Source organism: Lactuca saligna, chromosome 6, assembly GCF_052625555.1.
Source record: "Lactuca saligna cultivar CGN05327 chromosome 6, ASM5262555v1, whole genome shotgun sequence".
NCBI lineage: Eukaryota > Viridiplantae > Streptophyta > Magnoliopsida > Asterales > Asteraceae > Lactuca > Lactuca saligna.
In genome coordinates this window covers 179384363-179407901 of record NC_136422.1, presented here as the reverse complement: position 1 = coordinate 179407901, position 23539 = coordinate 179384363, and the positions used below count along the sequence as shown (strand labels likewise).

The 23539-nt window shown below is 38.7% G+C and overlaps 1 protein-coding gene across 1 annotated transcript; it reads left to right on the top strand.

Annotated features, from left to right (window-relative positions):
* Positions 1 to 17748: 17748 nt before the first annotated feature.
* TRS120 (transport protein TRS120) lies at positions 17749 to 23086 on the top strand. Its single transcript, XM_078959380.1, has 9 exons — positions 17749 to 18268; positions 18648 to 18854; positions 18994 to 19176; positions 19598 to 19707; positions 19997 to 20056; positions 20192 to 20480; positions 20564 to 21704; positions 21782 to 22573; positions 22665 to 23086. The coding sequence occupies exons 1-9, from the start codon at positions 17858 to 17860 to the stop codon at positions 22883 to 22885; spliced, it is 3414 nt and encodes a 1137-aa protein (XP_078815506.1). The 5' UTR covers positions 17749 to 17857; the 3' UTR covers positions 22886 to 23086.
* Positions 23087 to 23539: the final 453 nt, after the last annotated feature.

Below are 23539 nucleotides of genomic sequence, written 5' to 3'. Positions count from 1 at the left end.
CTAGTTCTTCTTCATGTTATATTTTTAGTTCTTGCTTGCCTTTTATAATGTTTGCGAAATTCTTGAAAGGAAATATCGAGTTAACTAGGGAAGAATCCCGCTTTGCGGGATTGGATGCGCCAAAGAAAAATGATGCTACATTTCACCCATTTTAAGATTGAACTATCAAAATGTTGATAAAAAATGTAGCTGGTAACATACAAAGCAAATCATCTGTATGGGATTTAAATCCATTATTTTAAAAAAAGGGTATAAGCTTACATTCTAAATACACCAAATTTAGTGGGTTAATTTATTCATTCTCTTAAACTGTCTACAATACTTCGAAGAAATTCAAAAATTTTACTTACAACTAAGTGGAAAAATCTAAAGGGCATTTTCGAAATATATATAAAAATATGAACCTTTGCACAGGAAACATCCATCACCATCTTTGCTTCTGCCTTTGCTATAATACCATTTGCCTCTCATTTTGATCCAACCTATCACACAACTCACAACAACAAAATGGTCATAATAACAAACATACTTTGCTAAATTACCATTTTACCCTTCTTACATACCATAAACCAAATGGTGAAAAGGAACAACAACACCAGCTGTAAGTGTTTCTATAATACTAAGTGTTTCTATAATACAATGTGTCCCTTGAATCAAAGGAAGCATTCTGAATCTTTATCACAAATAATAGGTTTTATCAGTGACCGTTGACTTTTATATTTTTTTTACCCAATACACAATTTACTGGAATAAATTAGAAGAAGATCATGGTTACCTGGCATATAAACACCATAAAGGTCTTTTTCCATCTTCCTAAGGAGTTCCAAGAAGTGTTAAAAAATGTCATTAAATTTTTTTGCAAATACCAGGAAATAACGTGTTTTCTAAGCAGGAACTTGAAGAAAAAAAATCAAACAGTAGCCGATAACCGGTTCTTTGAGTAAAAATTTGTAAAAGTAATGGAGTAATGGTTACATGGAGATAGTTAGTAACCCGGGCTAGCTTAACTTGTCTTGCCTAAGCTACTGTTACGTTTCTCTCTTGTTACTGCTAGAAACTTGAGGCAATGCTTTCCTAATGGCCTCAGCTTTAACCAAATACCCTCTTTTGGGTGCCACCCATCCACCTGTAGAGAAAGTTTTGGTTTCTCCAGCAATTCTCTGTAATTCCAACTCTTAATTGCCTAATAATAACTTAAAAAATAAAGAGAAAGAACACGAATAGTGACATACAGTTGGATAATTGGACCAATCAAACACTTTGATTTCACTAATACCACTCACACCTTCTAACAGATTGTTGTAAAACTCATCTGGGGTATGACCAATTGATGTCTCCACCCCATCCCTGTTATACCGCCATTTTTTGAAACTGGAATTATGTCACAAAACATGCTAATTTTAGATTATAATTTCTTTTTTGTGTAAAAATATGATAACAGAACCTAAAAAAGACGAACGAAGAGTACCTTCTTTTTACCCTGGACGTAAAAGGGTTTATGTTTTCATTGAACCTATAGTTGTGAAAGAAGGATCGAGACGAAGCGAAGAAAACCAACAACACCTCCAAAGATGAAGTAGAAGAGGTTTTAAATATCAATGGAGGTTTAGAGAAAGAAAAACAAACCTGATGCAAGAAAAAGCATAATAGCAGTAGCGATGTAATGACCATCTATGAAATCGGTAACCATCTGAACCGGATCCGGAGACGACTTCTAATCGGAGGTAAGGCTTCAACTGATGTAGGCCTCCTCCCTCATGTAAACAACGATGAATTGAAGTATTGAACCAAAGAAAGCCCCAATCAATTAGAGGTGGTGGGTATCAGCCAGTTTGCATCACATCTCGTTTGTCGGGTGATAACTCCCTCCGACCAGCCTTCTTGCAATACACGACAAAAGGGAATTTGTAGATGCGGAGATAAATACTGATGTTTTGGAAGGTTATTGGGATTATTTTGGGTTACGATTTGTTGCTGAAGCTGATGAAAAGAGGAAGATGGTAAACGGAGTGAAGAAATCAGAGGAAGTGTGCTATGAGGGCCGATAGCTTCCTCTGCAAGAGATGATTTGGCCTTTGAAGATGGTGATGCTCATGGCGAAGCTGAGGCTAGGGTTCTGAGAGGCCTCGTCGGAGGGTTCTCTTGGCAGCAGGTGGGGTGATGTCGGAGATGACGGGTGCCGATGGAGCCATGGTGATGTAAGGAGGAGCGGTGGTGATCGACTCCAAAGAGAAGCCGTTGAGTACGGTAAGCAAAATGAGAAAAAAAGGTGAGACGGACGAAGATGAAAGGAGGCGAGGCGGTGCCAATATCTGTAAGAAAACTGCAGAAAATCAAACGTGTGTATATCGGTGTTAGAATCACTGGAACGAAGGTGGGATATATCACCACGTATACATCGAGCATAAATTATTAAACAAAATAAAAATAAAAATAAAAAATAAAAAGTTTGGTCCAATAGGAAGCAAGAACTGTTCAAGTGGTCCTTCTAAATTAATATGTATATATAATTAGTTGACTTTGTTGCATTGTATTGGTTAAGGCATGTTTGAACCAAAGTTTAACACACATGTATCTCAGCCAATGAATTCTCAAAACTTGAAATTGGATTTAAATAATATATGAAATTATATCATCTTATAATTGATATTAATTTTATTATAATTTTTAAGCTAATTTAATGTAATCAGAGTGAAAAAAATTAAAATTCAAAATTGAAAATTGAAATGGAGAATCAATATTATCAAATGATATGATATTAATTAGGATGTCTAATAAAATGATAATTAATTAAAAGAAGGACAAACTTATTTTTTTATTACAATATGAATATGGTTAAATCAATTTGCAAAGACAATCGATAATTGTTCTCCGTAGGGGTGAAAGACCGAAACAAGCCAACTTCTCTCTTTGTAGCCTTTTACCTTGGTAGCTTGTTTGCTTCTCTTACAAATCGAAATTGAAGATACGAAACAATCAAATGAAGCCCCCTCATAGAAACTTGCTTAAAGTTACAACATTATTCCCCTTCAATCTTTATCAGTTTTTCTTTTTTATATTTATTTTTATTTTTCTAACTCTTAATTTATGAAAATCTTATTTTTTCCAACCCACTCAACTTGCTGTCTGTAATCCAAATACTTATTCATAAAAAACAAACTATTTTAAATAAATTATTTCAAACACCAATAAAACTTTTTTATTGATTCATTTGATAAAATTTGGTCCATGAAGAAACAAACTATTTTAAATTTAGGGTTCTCTTACTTTTTTGTCCTTTATTAATTGGAAGCTCTGACTCTTTGATAAGATCGGATCTTACTTTTTTGTCCTTTATCAATTGGAAGCTCTGACTCTTTGATAAGATCGGAGCAATCGACGATGGGTGAAGGTAAAGACTATGACATATGCCTTATTTCCTTTCCAAGTCCTTAATGTATGTGGAGTGAAGGTTGAAGTTGGTTCACCAACCCGCACAACTCCTATCTCCCTAAGCGTTGGTACCTGCCATTGAAAGGGCCATGACCTGACAGTACCACCGATACCGCTCTAAATTGCCAGCTAACCCAACCTCGACTTCGTCCTCCCTAAGGTGAGTTTGAGCTGCCTTGTATTAACGCGATTGATCTCTTATTAGCAACAATTGAAACCTATTTTCAAATCCGTTGAAGGTCTTGTTTTTCTTATCTAGAAAAATTGATGCACAAAGTGGTTCTCTCGCGCTTTGTGACAACGAATGGTGCTACAAATTCTTCTTACAATGTATTTATTGTCGAAAATAACAATGGAAAATAAGTAAAATTGGAAATGTTAGGTTAAATGACAATTAATGGAAAAGCCAACAATGGATATTGACGTTTCATTTTGAGAAGTTTTGTGTCCTTTTGGGTGAAGGTGTTTGGTTGTGTTGTCACCCTTTAATATTTCTTCTGAAGAGAGAAGCTAACAAGTATTACAACATTTATAACAATATAAGGACCTGATAAATGTGTTAGGATTTGCATGTTGTTATTAGTCGGAAGTTCATGGTAGTTTAAACACATTTGTTAGTTTTCATATGAAACAAAGTTGAAGTAATGTAAAGGGAGGGCGGTCTGAGGCATTTCGGTGAAGTTTGATGCTTTTCCAAACCTTATTATAGATGGATGATCGGGGATAGTTTCCAAAATTTTGTTTACAAGCACGTCCTTCATCCCATAAAAGCAAACTTTTTGTTTTATGTAATGCAATTAGAGAAAGTTAATACCAAAATTTTCAAATATTCATCACCAAACATGGCAGTATTTCAAAACAATGAGTAAAAGTTGAAAACTATAAATATGAAATTAAATCTCTATCAAATTAATTTGAGGCCTTAGTGAAACATTCAAATAGAATGTGAATCATGTTTCATTTGGTCTAAACAAAGAACCTCTTATAATCACCAAACATGGTAATATTTCAAAATAATGAGTAAAAGTTAAAAATTATCAATATGAAGTTGAATCTCTATCAAATTATGTAACACCCAGAATCAGGTAGACCAAGAAAAGAAAGGTTAAGCTCTAAATTAAGAGTCAACTCGTCGAGTCCAGGGAGGAACTTGATGAGTCAGAGCGGGATCCGAGTCATTGAGTAAGTGACCGACTCAGCGAGTCAGCGAGTGGACTCGGCGAGTGTGGTCTGGGCGAGAAAAAAACCCTAATCCCAGAGGTTGTGCCCTATATAAACCACATTATAACCCACCCTCATCCTCTTTGCTCCCTTTTTGAGTTCCAGAAACCCTAGAATTGAGTGAACCTTCATTATTTGAGAGAATAGAGCCTTGGAGGAGAGAATCTTGGAGAGGGGCTTGAAGATAAAGGGCTTTGCTGCAAAGGAGTGGTGTAGATCCAAGATTTACTTTAGTTGGAGCTTTCATTTGAGGTAATAGTCTGTTGTTTGGGCTTATGTGCATTTAGATCTATCTTATGTTTGAGTTTTGGGCATTTTGAGTATGGATGAGATCTATTTCGAGTTTGGAGTAGATCTGAGGTTGCTACCTTAGTTCTAGGTTGGTATTAACCCAGAAAGTCATAAAGTTTAGGCCAATAAGTTGTTGGTGAAGCCCCTTTGTTACAAACCCTAGCCCTAGAGTGTTCTAAGCCTATAAATCCTTGGTTACACGTAAAGTTTGCCACTTTACGTAGGGGTTAGGCTCTTGAGGAATGGATATATGGATTTGAGCCCCTGCATGGCTCAAAAAGCCACTGTATGGATTAAGAACTGAAGAGACTCGGCGAGTCACATGGGTGTACTCGGCGAGTTGGATGAAGTTAGGCAGTAACTCGACGAGTTGGAAGAACAACTCGGTGAGTCTGTTGAAGATTGCCTTGCACTCGGCGAGTCTGTTCTTGGAATCGGCGAGTCAAGTCGACAAACCCCAAACCCTTCGATTTAAGACTCGGATCAGTGAGTTGAGTGGGGACCCAGTGAGTGGACAGGTCAGGACTCGGAAATCAGTAGACTCGGCGAGTCGAGTCACGAATGAAAGGGATTTCAGAGCTTATGAACTCGGCGAGTCAGTAGGCTGACTCGGCAAGTAGGGTAAACCTGGAAGGTTGACTGTGACCATAACTTTGACTTTGACCAGAGTTGACTTAGTTGACTTTTGAAGGGCTGTCAGACTAAGTATCATTTTGATATTGGTAGTTCAGTGAGTTAGAGGAGCAGCGTCTCAGAAGGTTGTCGGTTAGCAGCCAGAGGGTATCAGCAGAGCTCAACAATTCAGGTGAGTTTCCTTCCATTAGGAACGCGTCTAAGGCCACAATGCCAACTCGTTTAGCTAGCAGTAGTTTCCGGACTTCAGTCCGATGCAGTAGTTAGTATGTTTGATGCCTTCGTGGCTCAGACAGGATTTATGTGTTATGTGTTCCGGGCTACGGCCCGATGCAGTATACAGTATATGTGTGTTCATGCTAGTTGATATGTTTATGTTATGCTTTGTTCAATCAGTTTTGGGACTTCAGTCCGATGCAGGGGGCAAGGCCCCAGTTAGTCCGGACTTCGGTTCGATGCAGGGGACAAGGTCCCAGTCAATTTCCGGACTTCGGTCCGATGCAGGGGCAAGGCCCCAGATAGTCCGGACTTCGGACCGATACAGGGGACAAGGTCCCAGTCATTTTCCGAACTTCGGTCCGATGCAGTGGGCAAGGCCCAGTATGTGCTTTATATGTTATTGTATGGTATGTGGTAGTTTGGGGGAGCTCACTAAGCTTCGTGTTTACAATTTCCAGTTTTGGTTTCAGGTACTCAGTTTTCAAAAGAGGAGCTCGGAGAGGTTGCAGTGCACACACCATAGTCAGTTAGCCTGGGAATGTTTTACTTTGATAATGAGATTATGTTTTGAATTAATACTCGAAAATTTTGTTATGACTTATGATACGGTTTTATAAATATGGTTTTAGTAATGTTTTAAAAGAAATTTTTAGTCGTGATTTTTGGGTCGTTACAAATTAGTTTGAGGCATTAGTGAAACATTCAAAATAGAATGTGAATCGTGTTTCATTTTGTCCAAACAAAGACCTCTTACAATCATATTTTAATAGTTAAAGGAAAACTAAAAAAAACTTAAGAATCACCTGTGTTGTCATAGGACTTGATTCTTTCCATGTCATTGTCATAACATTGCTGACATCAGTTTATACTTCCATCATAATTTCAACTCGATATGTTGTTGCAACCACAAGTAGGGTTCCCGTTTTCATCACTATATCAAATTCTAGTTGGGGATTTGGATTTGGATTTGGAATTGGAATTTAATTTGGATTCTCAGTTACTTTTTCAAGTCCGTTTGGTGCTGTTATGAGAGATGGTAGACAAGGGTCGGTTTACATTATCACTGTAGATGTGACGGAAAAATAGTTTCACAATAAATCTGATGGGTTTTGAGCACTACACCATTCCTATGGTGTACATGCAACCCTAATGCTTCGGATCTATGTTTTTCTGAAGTTATACATGCAAATCAAATTACCCAAAGCATGAACCCTAACTACCATGCAATTTTCGAATTTATAACATAAAACAAAGTTAGAATAATACATTTTACTTGTAGCTTGTAGATCTTGGCCTTCAAGAGTTTAGTGCCTCAATTGTTGCACCTCTAATGAGTCACAAACACTAAGTAGCAAGTTGGAAGAATATGAGAGAGGTTTAGAGGCTCAAATTTGGCTAGGGTATTCTCTAGGAAAGCAAGTGGCCGATTTTGGAGTCCCAGGGGTTCCTTATATAGTCGAGCTTCTAGGGTTTCAGGTAAAACCCTAATATGATTGCTTAAGCTTTAAGCAGCCCAATAGATCCTTCCAAAAGCTATCATATGGACGAAATCTATGTAGGCTACACATAGAAATCATCCACTCCTTCCACAAGGAGTCACAAGCCCAACTTGCAACTATTAGATAATTGCAATACAAGTCCCCTTAATTCAATTAGTCTCATTTTGATCACCAAATTAATTCCAAATTAATTTTTGATCAACAATAATTAAATAATATGATTTCTCAATTAATATGATTTCTTATAATATATTAATAAATCACAATTATCCTCTTTCTCCATTATTCATCCAATCAGGTTGTTATGGTGAAGGCAACCCAAAATGACCATGTTACTATCGAGTCAAGTACATACCAATTATAGTAATGGGCTTAGACACCTAATCCAACAATCTCCCACTTGGATTAGTCGAATAACTATAATTGCAAGTACAACTTCAAAATCCTATTAGCAATCGTAGCTTTCAAAAGCTGCTGTCAAAATCTGACCTGGTCAATAACGCGTCCTTTAGATAAGGGATCATGTAGTCCTCCGTTCTCAAGATATTGTGCGGAAAAAGACATGGAATGATGTCATACTCATTGTCCAACAGTTAGTTTCCTGATTTTTGATTTGTTTGACATAGAACTTAATTGAACACACCAATTTAGTCCCGACGTGGCCTATCACATAAGTCAACACAAAATCATCGAGGGGGCCAGGATATCGCTTTTAATCCTCTTAGGATAAAAGGAACAGATAAACTTTGACTTATATGTTTGTACTATTTACTTATTAAATCGTACACAACAATACTTTTTATAACATCAAGTTACTGATGCGTTTACGCACTATCAATGCACAACCAAATAGTAAACAACAACTCATATATATATATATATATATATATATATATATATATATATATATATATGTTTAATGAGTATACAATATTATCATCTTGCAATCACTCGTGATAAATTCCATGAAGTGATTCATATGAGCGTGTGTTTAATCCAATACCCAAATCTCATTTCAAGAGTACTCATGAACGTTGCAACAAACTTTTGCTATGTCTAAACGCTTAGACAATCTACAAACCAATTGATGACAGTCAATCTCATAGCCTACTTCCAAAGTATGATCAATTGTGGATAATTCGAATAATCCTATTATTCTGGAAGTAAAAACATGCAAAAATGAAACAATAGTAAACAATTGGCACAAGATAATAACTTTACTAATAAATAAAACTCCATTATTCAATCATCAAATGTCAATTACATTTGATCTATTACAAGTTTCTAAACAAGTATCTAATCACTAAAACTAATATCGTCTTTTCAGACGAATGTTCCTCACATGTTACAAGTGCTTAACCTTGCTCAGACCTTTGTGAGGGGATCTGATGAGTTCTCTTCTGACGATACCCTATTTACTACGAGGAATCCCTCTTCTATCCAATGTATGATGAAGTCGTATTTTCTGTCGATGTGCCTGGATATCCCATGATCCCTCAGTTCCTTGGTTAAAGCAACCGTTTCTTCGTTATCGTAGAAAATCTTCGTAGGCTCTTTTATGGCTGGTACAACTCCAAGATCTCTGATGAATTTCTTCAACCATATCGCCTCATTTGATGCTTCAGTCGCTGCTATGTACTCTGATTCGCACGTTGAATCAACTACAGTCTCCTGCTTGGAAGTTTTCCAAGTCACTGCTCCTCCATTTAGGGTAAATACCCAATCCGACTGAGAGCAGAAGTTATCTCTATCGGTTTGAAAATTAGCATCACTATACCCTGTCATTCTCAAGTCTTCACTTCCATTAAGTACAAGGACCCAATCCTTGGTCCTTCGTAGATACTTAAGATTGTTCTTTACTATTATCCAGTAAGCTTACAAGGGTTCCCTTGATATTGGTTGACCGTGCTCAAAGCAAAATCCACATCAGGGAGAGTACACATCATAGCGTACATGATCGAGCCAACGACGGAAGCATATGGTACTCGACTCATATCCGCTATCTTAGCATCGGTACTTGGGCTTTGAATTTTACTCAATTTGGTATTGCTCTGGATTAGTAAGTCCCCTTTCTTGGAATTCTCCATGCTAAAACATTTCAGCACTTTATCCAAGTAAGTACTTTGACTAAGTCATATTAGTCTCTTACTCCTATTTCTCAATATCCTTATCCCTAGAATATAAGCAACCTCTCTGAGGTCCTTCATAGCTAAACACTTCCCAAGCCAGGACTTAACCTCCTGAAAGGTTGGGACGTCGTTTCCTATAAGTAGTATGTCATCAACATACAATAACAAGAAGCTAACTGTACTCCCACTAGCTTTGACATATACATAAGAATCATCCTCGTTTCTCGAAAAAACAAACTCTTCAACTTTCTCATCGAAACAAAGATTCCATCTGCGAGATGCTTCTTTCAATCCATAGATAGATTTGTCAAGTTTGCACACTCTATTCAGGTACTTTGCATCCGCAAAACTCTCTGGCTGATTCATGTAAACATCCTCAGCCAACTTTCGATTGAGGAAAATGGTTTTGACGTCTATCTGCCATATTTCATAATCATGAAATGCAGATTTGGCTAGCATAACCCTTATAAACTTGATCTTGGCCACTGGTGAGAAGGTCTCATCATAGTCAACCCCAGGGGTTTGAGTAAAGCCCTTCGTAACCAATTGTGCCTTGAACTTATGCACTTTCTCATCCATGCAGTCTTCTTCTTGAAGATCCACTTGCACCCGTCCGTCTTACGACCCGATACATAGTCAACCAAGTTCTAAACTTGATTGTTATACATGGACTGAATCTCGCTATCCATCTTCTCTTTCCATTTTGCGGACTTCGGGCCTTCCATGGCTTCCTTGTAGTTGTTAGGTTCATCCATATTTGTTAGTGTACTATCACTACTAAACATATCACCCTCGACAGTTATATGGAAGCCATATAATACGGGTGGAACACTAACTCTACCGGAACGACTAAGAGGTAAAGACTCGTCAATCAGTTCAACATGAGTTTCCTCCTCGGGTTGAGCGCTAGTGTTTGAGGTTCCTTCATCACTTGATTCTTGAAGATCTTCAATGTCAATTTTCCTCCCACTGTCATCTTGGCATATGAGTTCTCTCTCGCTCTCTCTCGGAAAATCCTTCTCCTCGCAACGAAGACAATATTGTCACTTGGTTTGTAGAAGAGATATCCAATGGACTTCTGTGAATAGCTGATGAAAATACACCGTTCACTGCGAGGTTCAAGCTTATCGTGAGTCTCTCGTCTTACGAAAGCCTCGCAACCCTAAACCCTGATATGTGCTAATGAGGGAACCTTCTCTGTCTACATCTTGTGCGGTGTTTTGGTAAGCTTCTTAGTTGGGACTATATTAAGGATATGGGTGGCAGTCTCTAAGGCATACACCCAAAATGAGATAAGTAACGAAGCTCGACTTATAACGGAACAAACCATGTTCAATAAGGTTTGATTGCACATCTTAGTCACACCATTCAACTGCGGTGTCCTAGGCGGCGTCAATTGTGAAACAATTCCACATTCCTTAAGATAGTCGTGAAACTCGATACTAAGATACTCACCACATCGATCAGATCGGAGCATCTTTATCTTCCTGCCCAATTGATTCTCCACTTATTTCTTAAACTCTTTGAACTTTTCAAAAGTTTCTGGCTTAGTAGATATATCCGTATCTGCTATAATCATTGGTAAAAGTCTCGTAGAAGTGATTTGCATCCCTTGTGGTGGATCTAAAGGGCCTACACATATCGGTGTGTGTATGAGATCCAATAATCCCTCACCTCATTCACAGTGCCAGTGAAAGGTGAGTTAGTAATCTTTCCAAGCAGACAAGATTCGCACGTGTCATCCGACTTTAGGTCAAATGACTCAAACACTCCATCCTTTTGGAGTTGGGCTATGCGTTTCTTGTTGATAGGGGTGCAAACGAGCCGAGCCGAGCCCGAGCCTGGCCAGGCTCGGCTCGGGCTCGTTTAAGTTATATGAGGCTCGAGCTCGAGCTCGGCTCGATTCGAGCTTTCTTGTACTGAGCTCGGATCGAGCTCGTAACGAATTATCGAAGCTCGGCTCGGGCTCGGGCTCGACTCGTTTTTTATCTGACGTGCCTAAATAAGCTTAAGCTCGGCTCGAGCTCGTTAAGAAGCTCGTTTACTAATACCCTAAATCCGTAATTCCTCTAATATATTTTTATTTTAATATATATAAATAATAATAAATTATATTATGTAAAGGCTCATTTAGGCTCGCGAGCCTAATCAAGCTTAATGACATAGGCTCGAGCTCGAGCTCGTTTAATAAACGAGCTTAATTTTAAGCTCGAGCTCGGCTTGGGCTCGTTTAAAACCGATTTCGAGTCGAGTTTTTAACGATCCGATCCCGAGTAGCTCGCGAGTAGCTTGGCTCGTTTGCACCCCTACTTGTTGACATGTCCAAGATGACAATGCCACAAGCATGCCTTGTCCAATCCATTGGATGGATCAATATGCAACACATTATTTCCTAAGTTGTCTACAACCATTAGAGTTTCATATATACCATTACAAGGCAATGCTTCAAAATAGAAAGTACCACTATAAAAAGCATTAATATTTCCTAATTTATGGGCCCTGAGGGCAAGTCAGACTTATGCTCTGGGCTCGAGAGTAAGCCAGATATGAGATGTGGGACCCGAGGACAAGCCAAACTCATACTGTAGGCTCAAGGGTAATCCGGTGTGAGTAGCTAAGAAACTGTGGGGACATCCTTTTGATTGTGATGTGAGTTTTCCTCACTGTACTTGTGGTGTAACATCCCAAAATCTAGACCCAAAAAAAAAATTGTTTTAAAGTATATTACTTGTAAAAATAGTTAACGGAAAAACAACATTGAAATCCTTTCAAACATAAAGTCACAAATCACAAGTCTCAAAACCATAGTAAATAGTATAATATCAGAGTACAATCCTAGGTTTCTCAAATGCGGAATATCATGTGTGAATGTGTGATGCGCTGCTACCCTGCCGCCTCCTTCCCCTTATATGATGAGGTACCTGAAACCAAAACTAAAAACCGTAAGCACAAAGCTTAGTGAGTTCCCTTATCATACCCATACCAAATAATGCATAATATTTGGTATCTTTCAACCAGAAACTGTGGAGCATAGTCAGGAGCTGGGTTCCTCCTCGGTATCTTTCAACCGGTAACCGGGAACTAACCTCCCATTCGGTATCTTTCAACTGGTAATTGGGAGCTACCATCCTATTCGGTATTTTCAACCGATAATCGGGGATTATTTCACCCCTACCACTGCTAACACATATCAAACACAATAAACATATCAAGCACAACAATCATATCAGGTACACTAATCATATCTCGTATCAACACTAGATAATTATCATAAAGACAATCATCTATCCAACACTCTTACTTGTGGGCTAGCATTGTGGCCGTAGACCCACTCCTACTAGGAGAAAACTCACCTCAAAGTCGTGTAGTGTCTGCACTGATCTCGGTATGAAAACCAACTCTTCTCGAATGCTCAATCCATACACAAAAACTTTTCTAACTTATTAATTCATACTCGTAACCCTTACAGGGGGTCAACTCAAGGCTAAGACAAAGTCAAGGTTAACACCTTGGTCAATGGTCAATCATCTGGTCAAAGTCAACATCTGGTTGACTCGACTCGCCGAGTCCCCATATCCACAAAATGCCATAATCCCGTCCCTACTCATTGATTCTAGCAAGGGCTCGACGAGTTCGCCTTCAACAACACATCAGACTATCTTCAACCGACTCACCGAGTTCGTCCTTGAACTCGTCGAGTTCATCTTTATCCATAAGAAGGTGTTCAGTTTATGACTCGCCGAGTTCCCCTTGAACTTTCCAAGTCCGTTTTCATGTGGTTAGGACATTGCCTTGAACTCGCCGAGTCTGTTCATCCACTCACCGCGTTCTATGATTTCCAGGTCCCGAGTGAGCCTAAACAACCGAGGGACCTTCGATCTAGCATTTGACCCATCAACAGAAAGGATTTGGTGGAAAATACTCCCGGACTCGCCGAGTCCCATGAACGACTCGCCGAGTCCCATGAACGACTCGCCGAGTCCCTTTTTGTCATAAACTATACAGTCGATTATAATGGGTCTTAACGCATCAAAACCATATATTTGGCCTCTTAGGGTCCATTTTATACGTAACCGTAAAAACTTGATGTACATGCATAAGGCCTTTGTCTCAAAAAGCCATAAAAAGAGGTCTACAAGATGCATGAGGTGCTTATGGCAACAAACTTGGCACCTTTATGCCATATGGACCCCCAATAGCTCCAGATCTGAAGTGCAAGTTCATTGTAGGCGGATCGCCGCCGAGTCCATGGGAGGATTTCCAATCAAACCGTAAAATTCACGGCGTTATCGGAATCTGTCATTGTCCGTCTTCTCCTGATCTAGGCAGTGTTGCTGAGCAGTTCGCTATGGCTTGTAAAGGATACTCATCTTCAGTTGTGCAAAGGTGTTTCGTTTTTTCCCCTGGAGATACACAGGTTATTTTCCCGATTTTCCCTAAGTTTTATATAATTTTATATCAATATCTAGTTCAATTACGTTATGGACATTTCACGAGAGTAGATCACTTAGTAGAATTCCGAATCGTAATGCTTTTAGTTTTGAATTGTACTTCTTGCCTTTCATTGTTTGACTTTCAGCTTTTGAAAAGCGTTTAATCATTAGCTTCCTTGTGTGTTTCATTTCCTACTGTTCTTCTTCCTTTGTACGGGTGTAAGCGTCTTGCAGTATTTGTTGCACTTGCACCACGACATATATATTCCAATCTTCATAGTTGCTTGCTAATTGTCATCCTATTCTTCCAAGAAATTATCCTAATAACATGATACCTCTGGTGTTGTTTATCTTATATTGCAGCTCGCGGATAGGAATAACAACAAAAATAAATTGGTTTTGTTTCCTCCTGCTGACCAGAGGACTCAAGAAATTCACTTGCAAACAATGATGCAAGAGATTGCTGCTTCACTTCTAATGGAATTTGAAAAATGGGTTCTGCGACCAGAATCTGGTGGAATAATTCTGAAGACACCTCTAGATTCTCAAGCCAGTCTCAGCTCAGAGGAGGTTTATGTTTTAGGTGTCCTGATGATTGAATAATTGCTACATTTTTCTCCCCCTTTTGTCTTAAAGCTATAAACATTGAATTATGAAGTGCATACTTCAAGAATGGCAACACCAAGCACACATACAAAATCCGATTTTAGCTTCTCTAAACTCATAAAAAGGGTAGAAATAGCCCTAAATCAAAATCTATGAGATAGATGGTCAAGGTTCCAGATTTTTATCTTGAATGAGCTGAGAATGGAGCAAAACTCCTGGATCTTCTTGCTTCCACTTGAACACCCAAGCTTCCTTCCTCCTTTCCAACTTCAAAGCACACAAAAGGGTACAAACAAGCTTAAGAATCACACAAAAATGGCTAGAGGTTCGAGTTAGGGTTTTCTCTGGGTTGGGAGGGACAATGGAGGCTGGTTTGTGATGATATAATTTGTTTAAATAAGGTGCAAACACAAATATTAGGGTTTCATCCAGACAGTCCTACTCGCCGAGTCGGTCACTTAACCCCCCGATCAAAAGTCGAGTCTACTCGACGAGTTGGGCCTCCAACTCGTTGAGTCCCAGAACAAAACATGGAGTTACTTGAATTTAAATATGTACCAAGAACCGGGTGTTACATGTGGGTTGAAGGCACCAATGCCGACCCAGTAGATTATGTATCATGGTTTCGGATGTTGTTATGCTGTAGTGATCTGTTAAGATCTTCATGTCTATTTGTTTGTTGTTATATGTTTATCTGTTACGAATATGTCGACATAGTATGGTTGGTTTGAGGTCGTACTGCTTTGTGCGGTACCCAACAGACTTGGGAGCAAGCCAGATATAAGTTGTAGGCCCCAAGGGCAAGGCAGACTTATGTTGTGAGCTCGGGAGCAAGTCAGTTATGAGCTGTCGGCCCCGAGGTCAAGCCAGACTCATACTGTAGGCTCATGGGTAATCTAGTCCTTTAGTTGCGGACCCAATATATGTTGTTTGTTTTTCATGTTGTGTGGTGGTACTTTGGGGGAACTCACTAAGCTTTGGCTAATAGTTTTAATTATTGTGTCAGGCACTTCAGAGGATTGTGGCAAGACAAAGGCGTGATCGCGCACATCCTTTAGTTTCTATGTTATTTGGATTTTGGGCTACTTAGATTACTGAAATACATATTTGAAACAATGGTTTTATAAACATTATGGTTTTGGATTGTTAATTTTAAAATTTAAAATTGTTGCAATTTTTGGGAATTTACACTTGCATTGTATGTTGGTCTAGGCCCATTATTGTGGGCTAGGCATAATATGAGGGCTAGGCCCAAGGATATGTATGTTATGTGGTATTTTGAAGAACTCACTAAGCTCCGTGCTTATGGTTTTTATGGATATGGTGTCAAATACTTCCAGTTCGAAAGGGAAGGACCTGACTTGATCGCAACGCATCCACCCATGTTTCCACACTTTATGATTTTGGGAATTGTACTCTGATAGTTATTTTACTTGACGTACTTCTAAATGGCTGATAAGAATAAATGATGTTTTTTGTTGAATTAAAATTGAAAATTTTACCATATGATTTTTGGGATGTTTTACATACACATACACACACACACACACACACTCTCTCTTTCTCTCTCTCTCTCTCTCTCTATATATATATATATATATATCTCACTCTCTTTATATCTCTTTCTTTTTCTCTCTCACTCCCTCTCTCTCTCTCTCTCTCTCTCTCTTGATCTCGGTCCATTGGGATCGATTTCTCGTTCTGAAATATCATTAATGAAGCGCTGGAAGTTTTGAAAGGATCCTTAAGAGAATGATCAAGCGTTAAGTTACAATCTTCATTTTCCGAACTATTCGTCAATCGGTAAGTTACACTTTTTCATAAGTATAACTTAATTTCGAGTATAACCATCATTGTTATTACGAACCCATGTATTAGATTAATCATTAATCTTAATTATTATAATGATTGATCAACTTACGAGAATGATATATTGGATAGACACATAGGCCTGATTGTTGGATTTTAGAAAGACTATATGCCGAAATGATCCTGCCTACCAACTGTGTTGACTGTCAACACAATCTTTTTCACAACTAACGGTCTAATTAACTCCAAAAAATCCACTTAAAGCATAAAAACTCCTAATGCTGCAAACACAGCCCAAGACCAATGGTAGACTTCTACATATCAAAGATTTAACGATCTAAAACCCTGATAAATCTCCTGATAAATCCATCCTCTAGTCCATATTACTAGAAACACTAGGACATTAGACCATAACTACCAAACCAATCTTTGCTATGGAAATTCATGACTATAAGATCTCAATTGTACACCTGACTTCTCGACAAATAATCGAAACAAATTGCTCCTACAAGCCTAACAATGGACGAACCAAAAGCTCCCGTCGTGCCCAGACTTCATCCTAACTTAGGTACGCAACCACCTGATAGATCATCAAAGAGACCCACTATGAACGCCATCACTGGCAACTTAATTCACATGAAACCATTCTCATTGACGTGCGTAAAATATCCTACAAATGTTGTAAATACCATGACTTTTCCAACAAGTAAATGTCCTACAAATGCCCGATCCAAACCTATTGGCCACTAAGCCACCAATAGTAATACTATACTGCTCTAACTCCCACCTATGCCAAAAGACTAATAACTTAGAAGCGACCTTCCCCTTCCCCAATCTTACCGCCATGGTCTCTAGTGATGAAGATGACTAATCTCGCCTTGCATGTTCGAAGTCGTTGTCTCCATGATTCGTTTGTGATTTCCTTGGGCTAACCAGAAATACAAACAATTGTATAGAACGAGAAAAAGACTATTTTTGGTTGAAAGTCGCTCGTCTTAGTTGCACCGTCTACAAAAAATCACATTCTCTTTTTCTAATCTAAAAGGGGATCATGTCAGTTGTCACCATAATGATGAGGTCAATCGTGTCCGGATAATATAAACAATTATAGCTTAAAGATAAAAATTGATAATAACTTTATAAATCTTAAACCAAAGGACTATACGGATTAAAACCATAACAAAACTTATTATAAAAACATCTTTCAAAAAGTTATTTTTGTTAGACTCTGAAAAAAAAAATAAAGATACATACAGCATGAAACATTTTGTAAGTTTTACTAAAATAAATAGAAGTATGTTTTTTTTTTTTTATTTATTTTATTTTATTTTTTTTTATCTATTTTGCCAACCATAGGGATTAAAAGGAGAGTTTAAAAAGGTAAAGGACTTAAAGTGAATGTTTGTTACACCATCATGGACTAGTTTCGTAAAAGAGGGTTTCAACTTTCATTACCATTTCTTAATTTCACCGCAACCGATCTATATTGAAGTGAAAAACCACACACACTACTGTCAACCGCCCCTCCTCTCATCTCCGGCTTGAACTCTCGGTACCCTTTGCTTTCTTCCCGGCGAAAACAACAATGGAGCCAGATGTCAGCATCGAAACCAGTTCCATGATCCGGATCGCCGTCCTCCCGGTCGGAGAAATCCACCTGCACCTCTTCCGCAAATACGCCGGGATGCTCGGCCGCCACCACAAGATCGAACTCTCAACTATCACTGATTTCTACAAAGCTGACCAAAAATCTCCGTTCTCTCAACAGCCATGGGAATCCGGTAGTCTAAGGTTCAAGTTCATTGTAGGCGGATCGCCGCCGAGTCCATGGGAGGATTTCCAATCAAACCGTAAAATTCACGGCGTTATCGGAATCTGTCATTGTCCGTCTTCTCCTGATCTAGGCAGTGTTGCTGAGCAGTTCGCTATGGCTTGTAAAGGATACTCATCTTCAGTTGTGCAAAGGTGTTTCGTTTTTTCCCCTGGAGATACACAGGTTATTTTCCCGATTTTCCCTAAGTTTTATATAATTTTATATCAATATCTAGTTCAATTACGTTATGGACATTTCACGAGAGTAGATCACTTAGTAGAATTCCGAATCTTAATGCTTTTAGTTTTGAATTGTACTTCTTGCCTTTCATTGTTTGACTTTCAGCTTTTGAAAAGCGTTTAATCATTAGCTTCCTTGTGTGTTTCATTTCCTACTGTTCTTCTTCCTTTGTACGGGTGTAAGCGTCTTGCAGTATCTGTTGCACTTGCACCACGACATATATATTCCAATCTTCATAGTTGCTTGCTAATTGTCATCCTATTCTTCCAAGAAATTATCCTAATAACATGATACCTCTGGTGTTGTTTATCTTATATTGCAGCTCGCGGATAGGAATAACAACAAAAATAAATTGGTTTTGTTTCCTCCTGCTGACCAGAGGACTCAAGAAATTCACTTGCAAACAATGATGCAAGAGATTGCTGCTTCACTTCTAATGGAATTTGAAAAATGGGTTCTGCGACCAGAATCTGGTGGAATAATTCTGAAGACACCTCTAGATTCTCAAGCCAGTCTCAGCTCAGAGGAGGTTTATGTTTTAGGTGTCCTGATGATTGAATAATTGCTACATTTTTCTCCCCCTTTTGTCTTAAAGCTATAAACATTGAATTATGAAGTGCATGCTTCAAGAATGGCAATTAAACAACTTTATCACAACTATATTTCAGGTGATCAAAGCCAAAAAGAGGAGACTTGGGAGAGCACAGAAAACAACTGGAGATTATTGTTTACTAGCTGGATCACCTGTTGATGCCAATGCCCATTATTCTACTGCTTTAGAACTTGCCAGGCTGACTGGGGATTACTTTTGGTATGCTGGTGCAATGGAAGGTGGTGTTTGTGCCTTGTTGGTGAGTATATCAAAGGATCAATGATTAAAGATATTCTTAAATAATGTGTTGATATTTGGTATCATGGTTCTTTCAATATCCATGCTGTTATTGTAGCAATAAAGGGAATTTGATGGATCAACCTCCCATCAGTTTTGAACAATGAAAAAGATTGCATACACTCCCTTAGGAAGTCTAAACCTCATTAAAAACTATGACTATTCTATTTACAATTTGAAACAATGTCTCTAAAACTTTATAGTATATTTAAAAACTACGACAATTCTACTCTTATATTCTTCTCATGCCGCCCTTTCAAATTTAAGCTGCAATAGAGTATGTCCTTTCAAATATATGGTTACCTTTTGATGTTTATTTATATACAATGCAAACCCAAGTATGCTGTGTAACATATTAATGTTTTGTGTTTCTGTTGTATAAGATGGATAAAGCAGTTCATAGGGATCCAGTTATAGAGGAGGAGGTCAAGTATCGTTACAACAGTGCCATTGCTCATTACAGGAAGTCATTTATACAAGACAATGCTCAAAGGTAGATAGATAGATCCTTACAAGTTATCCACATGAGTAACATCTTTCACATATGCATATGTTATAGTTATACACTCCCTCTATCACACAAATGGAAAATTTCCAATTTTAGGATATCCTGCACCAGATGCAATATTTATTACTTTTGGAAAATTTTGAACTCAAATGACATACTTGCCCCCATAGTCATCATTGCAAAGTGACCATTTGATATCAGCATCTTGTGAATACATTCTGGTCAAGTTTTATTTATACCCATATTTTTGAATTTGTTTCTTTACTCTTTGCAGGGTTTCACCCCTCAGTTTTGAACTGGAAGCCACTTTGAAATTGGCAAGATTTCTATGCAGGTAGATTTGTAAAACTTTGCTATTATTCCTACAATGCTGAAAGAGGAAAGAAACAAAAGTAGGATACCATTGAAATAATATAAAAAGAAATGAAAGTAAGTTGCATTATGATAATAATATTGATGTGATTGGCAGACGTGAGCTGGCTAAGGAGGTGGTTGACCTTTTGACTGCTGCAGCAGATGGAGCAAAGTCTTTGATAGATGCAAGTGACAGACTGATATTATACATTGAAATAGCTCGTTTATATGGAACTCTTGGTTACCATCGGAAAGCTGCCTTTTTCTCCAGACAAGTGGCTCAGTTATATTTACAACAAGAGAACAGTTTAGCTGCTATTAGTGCCATGCAAGTCTTGGCACTTACTACAAAAGCATATCGTGTTCAAAGTCGAGCATCCATTCCCAAACAACCTATTTCCAATGTGAGTTTTTATTCAATTTCAGTTTTCAAATCCCTTTTTTAAAATCTAAAACTTCCTTACATTTTGGTTTTTGTTTATACAAGGATATTGGGTGTGATAATGGGAAGATGAATCATCATGAGTTGGTTGTTTCTTTATTTGAGTCACAATGGAGCACTCTACAGATGGTTGTTCTCAAAGAGATTCTTCTCTCAGCTGTTCGTGCTGGAGATCCTCTTGCTGCATGGAGTGCAGCAGCACGTTTATTAAGATCTTATTATCCTCTAATTACACCTTCAGGTCAAAATGGTCTTGCAACTGCACTTAATAACTCTGCTCAAAGGCTTCCTTCTGGAACTCATTGCCCTGATCCTGCCTTACCTTTTGTAAGGTTGCATTCATTTCCTCTACACCCATCACAAATGGACATAATAAAACGAACACCGGGTCGACCCGATTGGTGGGCCGGATCCGCTCCATCCGGACCCTTCATCTACACACCATTCACCAAAGGCGATCAAACCACCTCCACAAAACAAGACCTCGTTTGGGTCGTGGGTGAACCCGTTCAAGTCCTGGTCGAATTAGCCAACCCATGTGGGTTTGACCTTTTAGTCAACTCCATTTACCTCTCGGTCCACTCTGGAAACTTCGATTCCTTTCCAATCACAGTCACCCTCCCCCCCAATTCCTCCAAAGTCATCACCCTCTCTGGAATCCCAACCAAAACCGGACCCGTTTCCATTCCGGGATGCATCGTTCACTGTTTCGGTGTCGTCACCGAACATTTCTTCAAAGACGTCGACAATTTACTCCTCGGAGCTCAACAAGGCCTCGTGATTTCCGACCCGTTTAGGTGTTGCGGATCCGGGAACGGGAAGGTGAAAAACACGAATGTACCAAGTATTACAGTTGTGCCATCGCTTCCGTTGCTGGTGTCGCGCACGGTCGGCGGCGATGGGGCGGTGATTTTGTACGAAGGCGAGATCCGCGAGGTTTGGATTAGCATTGCGAATGCGGGAACAGTTGCGGTTGAACAAGCACATGTTTCGTTATCAGGGAAGAATCAGGAATCGGTGATTTCGATTGGGTCGGAGGCGTTGGAGTCGGCGCTTCCGTTGAAACCAGGGGCGGAAGTGACAATTCCGGTTACTTTAAAAGCTTGGCAACTTGGGTTGGCGGATCTTGATGGGTCTAGGCCCATGAAAGATTCAAGTAGCCCGATGTTATTGATCCATTATGCAGGTAATTTTTTCTACTTTTTCACCCTACAATGTTATTATAATTGTGTTTGAGGGAATTAACGTCTTTTCACATCTCAGGTCCCACAGAGAACCACCAAGAGCCGCCAGCAACCACCGGTCTCCTGCCACCGGGACGCCGCCTCGTGACACCTTTAAACATCTGCGTCTTACAAGGGTTATCTTTTGTAAAAGCTCGCTTACTTTCAATGGAAATTCCCGCTCATGTGGGACAAATTTCTGATGATTCCACACACACTGATCGGTTAGTGAAAATGGACCCCTACAGAGGCAGCTGGGGCCTACGTTTTCTCGAACTCGAATTATCAAACCCAACCGATGTTGTCTTTGAGGTTGGTGTCTCGGTCAACCTCGAAAACGTTGACCAAAATTCATCCGAATTCGATTACCCAAAAACAAGAATCGATCGAGACTACACTGCGAGAGTATTAATCCCGTTGGAGCATTTTAAGCTACCGATTCTTGATGGTTCCTTTTTATTAACGAATTCAAAGTCAAACAAGAAAGCGGAAGTCAACGCGTCCATAAAGGATTTGATTTCGAAAATTAAGGTTAGGTGGGTTTCCGGAAGGAATAGTTCCGGGGAGTTGCATATTAAAGATGCTACTCAGGCTGCCCTTCAGACATCGGTCATGGATGTTTTGCTGCCCGATCCTTTAACTTTCAGTTTCCGGCTCGTTGACCAAGTTGACCAAGGTCAAAGTCGTGTATTGGCACATGAGATGACACCTATGGAAGTTATGGTGAGGAATAATACTAAAGATTTGATCAGTATGAGTCTTAGTATTACGTGTAGAGATGTTGCTGGCGAAAACTGCATTGAAGGGACTAATTCTGCTGTACTTTGGTCTGGTAAGTACTTTTTACCCATTATAGAAATGCATTTATGTTTTTTGATTTTAACACGTGTTTTTTTTTTTATTTTTTTTATTTTTTATGGTAGGTGCTTTGAGTGGGATGAAGGTGGATGTTCCTCCACTTGAAGAAATCAAACATTCGTTCAGTCTGTATTTTCTTGTCCCGGGTGAGTACACACTATTGGCTGCTGCAGTCATAGACGATCCCAATGAAATTCTAAGGGCTCGGGCTCGATCTTCTTCACCGGATGAACCCATCTTTTGTCGGGGCCCACCTTATCATGTTCGCGTAAACGGTGCTCTCTAAACCTATTCTTTCTCTCTCTATATATATATTTTTTTTGTTTTAAAACCCATCGGCTAAACATTTAATGTTGGATAGAACTATATGTAGATACACACATATATACGTCTATGTGTGTATCGAGTCTGTGTATTTGTTTGTGCTATGTTGTAATGTATGAAACTTTTGCATCATGATGTGTAACTATTGTTGGTAAAAACATTACATGAGGACTTTTTACATTAAGTTTTTCATTTTTAGAAAAAGTTGGATAAAACAGAACAAATGGTACTGCTTTTGGCATGAATTGGACTGATATCGGATATGATGTCGATGGGACATAAATCGGGATTTTTTTGTTGTATACGAAAGTTATGGGACAATAACGTGCAAATGACGTGAATGTCGTTGTAGAAAGTAGTCCTTGAAGTTTTAGTCCCCAAAGCAAAAAAATCCTTACATGACTCGAAGAAAAAGCTTGGTTTGTAAGTGGGAGCTTAAATTTTTTATTTTATAACAAAAATCCCAAATCGAAAAGCTATATTTTGAGAGTTTTTAGTAAGTTTAGCTTTTTATTTATTTATTTATTTTAATGTATTTTACATCTTTCAATAACCTATAAACTACACTTGTCAAAACTTATACAAATAAAACCTATCATTTAAGTTGGTAGCTATC

Excerpts from the sequence above, each read along its gene's own strand:
- TRS120 (XM_078959380.1), top strand. The coding sequence starts at position 17,858 with ATGGAGCCAGATGTCAGCATCGAAACCAGTTCCATGATCCGGATCGCC. Across the intron at positions 20,481-20,563 it reads CCAAACAACCTATTTCCAAT|GATATTGGGTGTGATAATGG; the intron begins GTGAGTTTTTAT and ends TGTTTATACAAG. Across the intron at positions 22,574-22,664 it reads TTCTGCTGTACTTTGGTCTG|GTGCTTTGAGTGGGATGAAG; the intron begins GTAAGTACTTTT and ends TTTTTATGGTAG.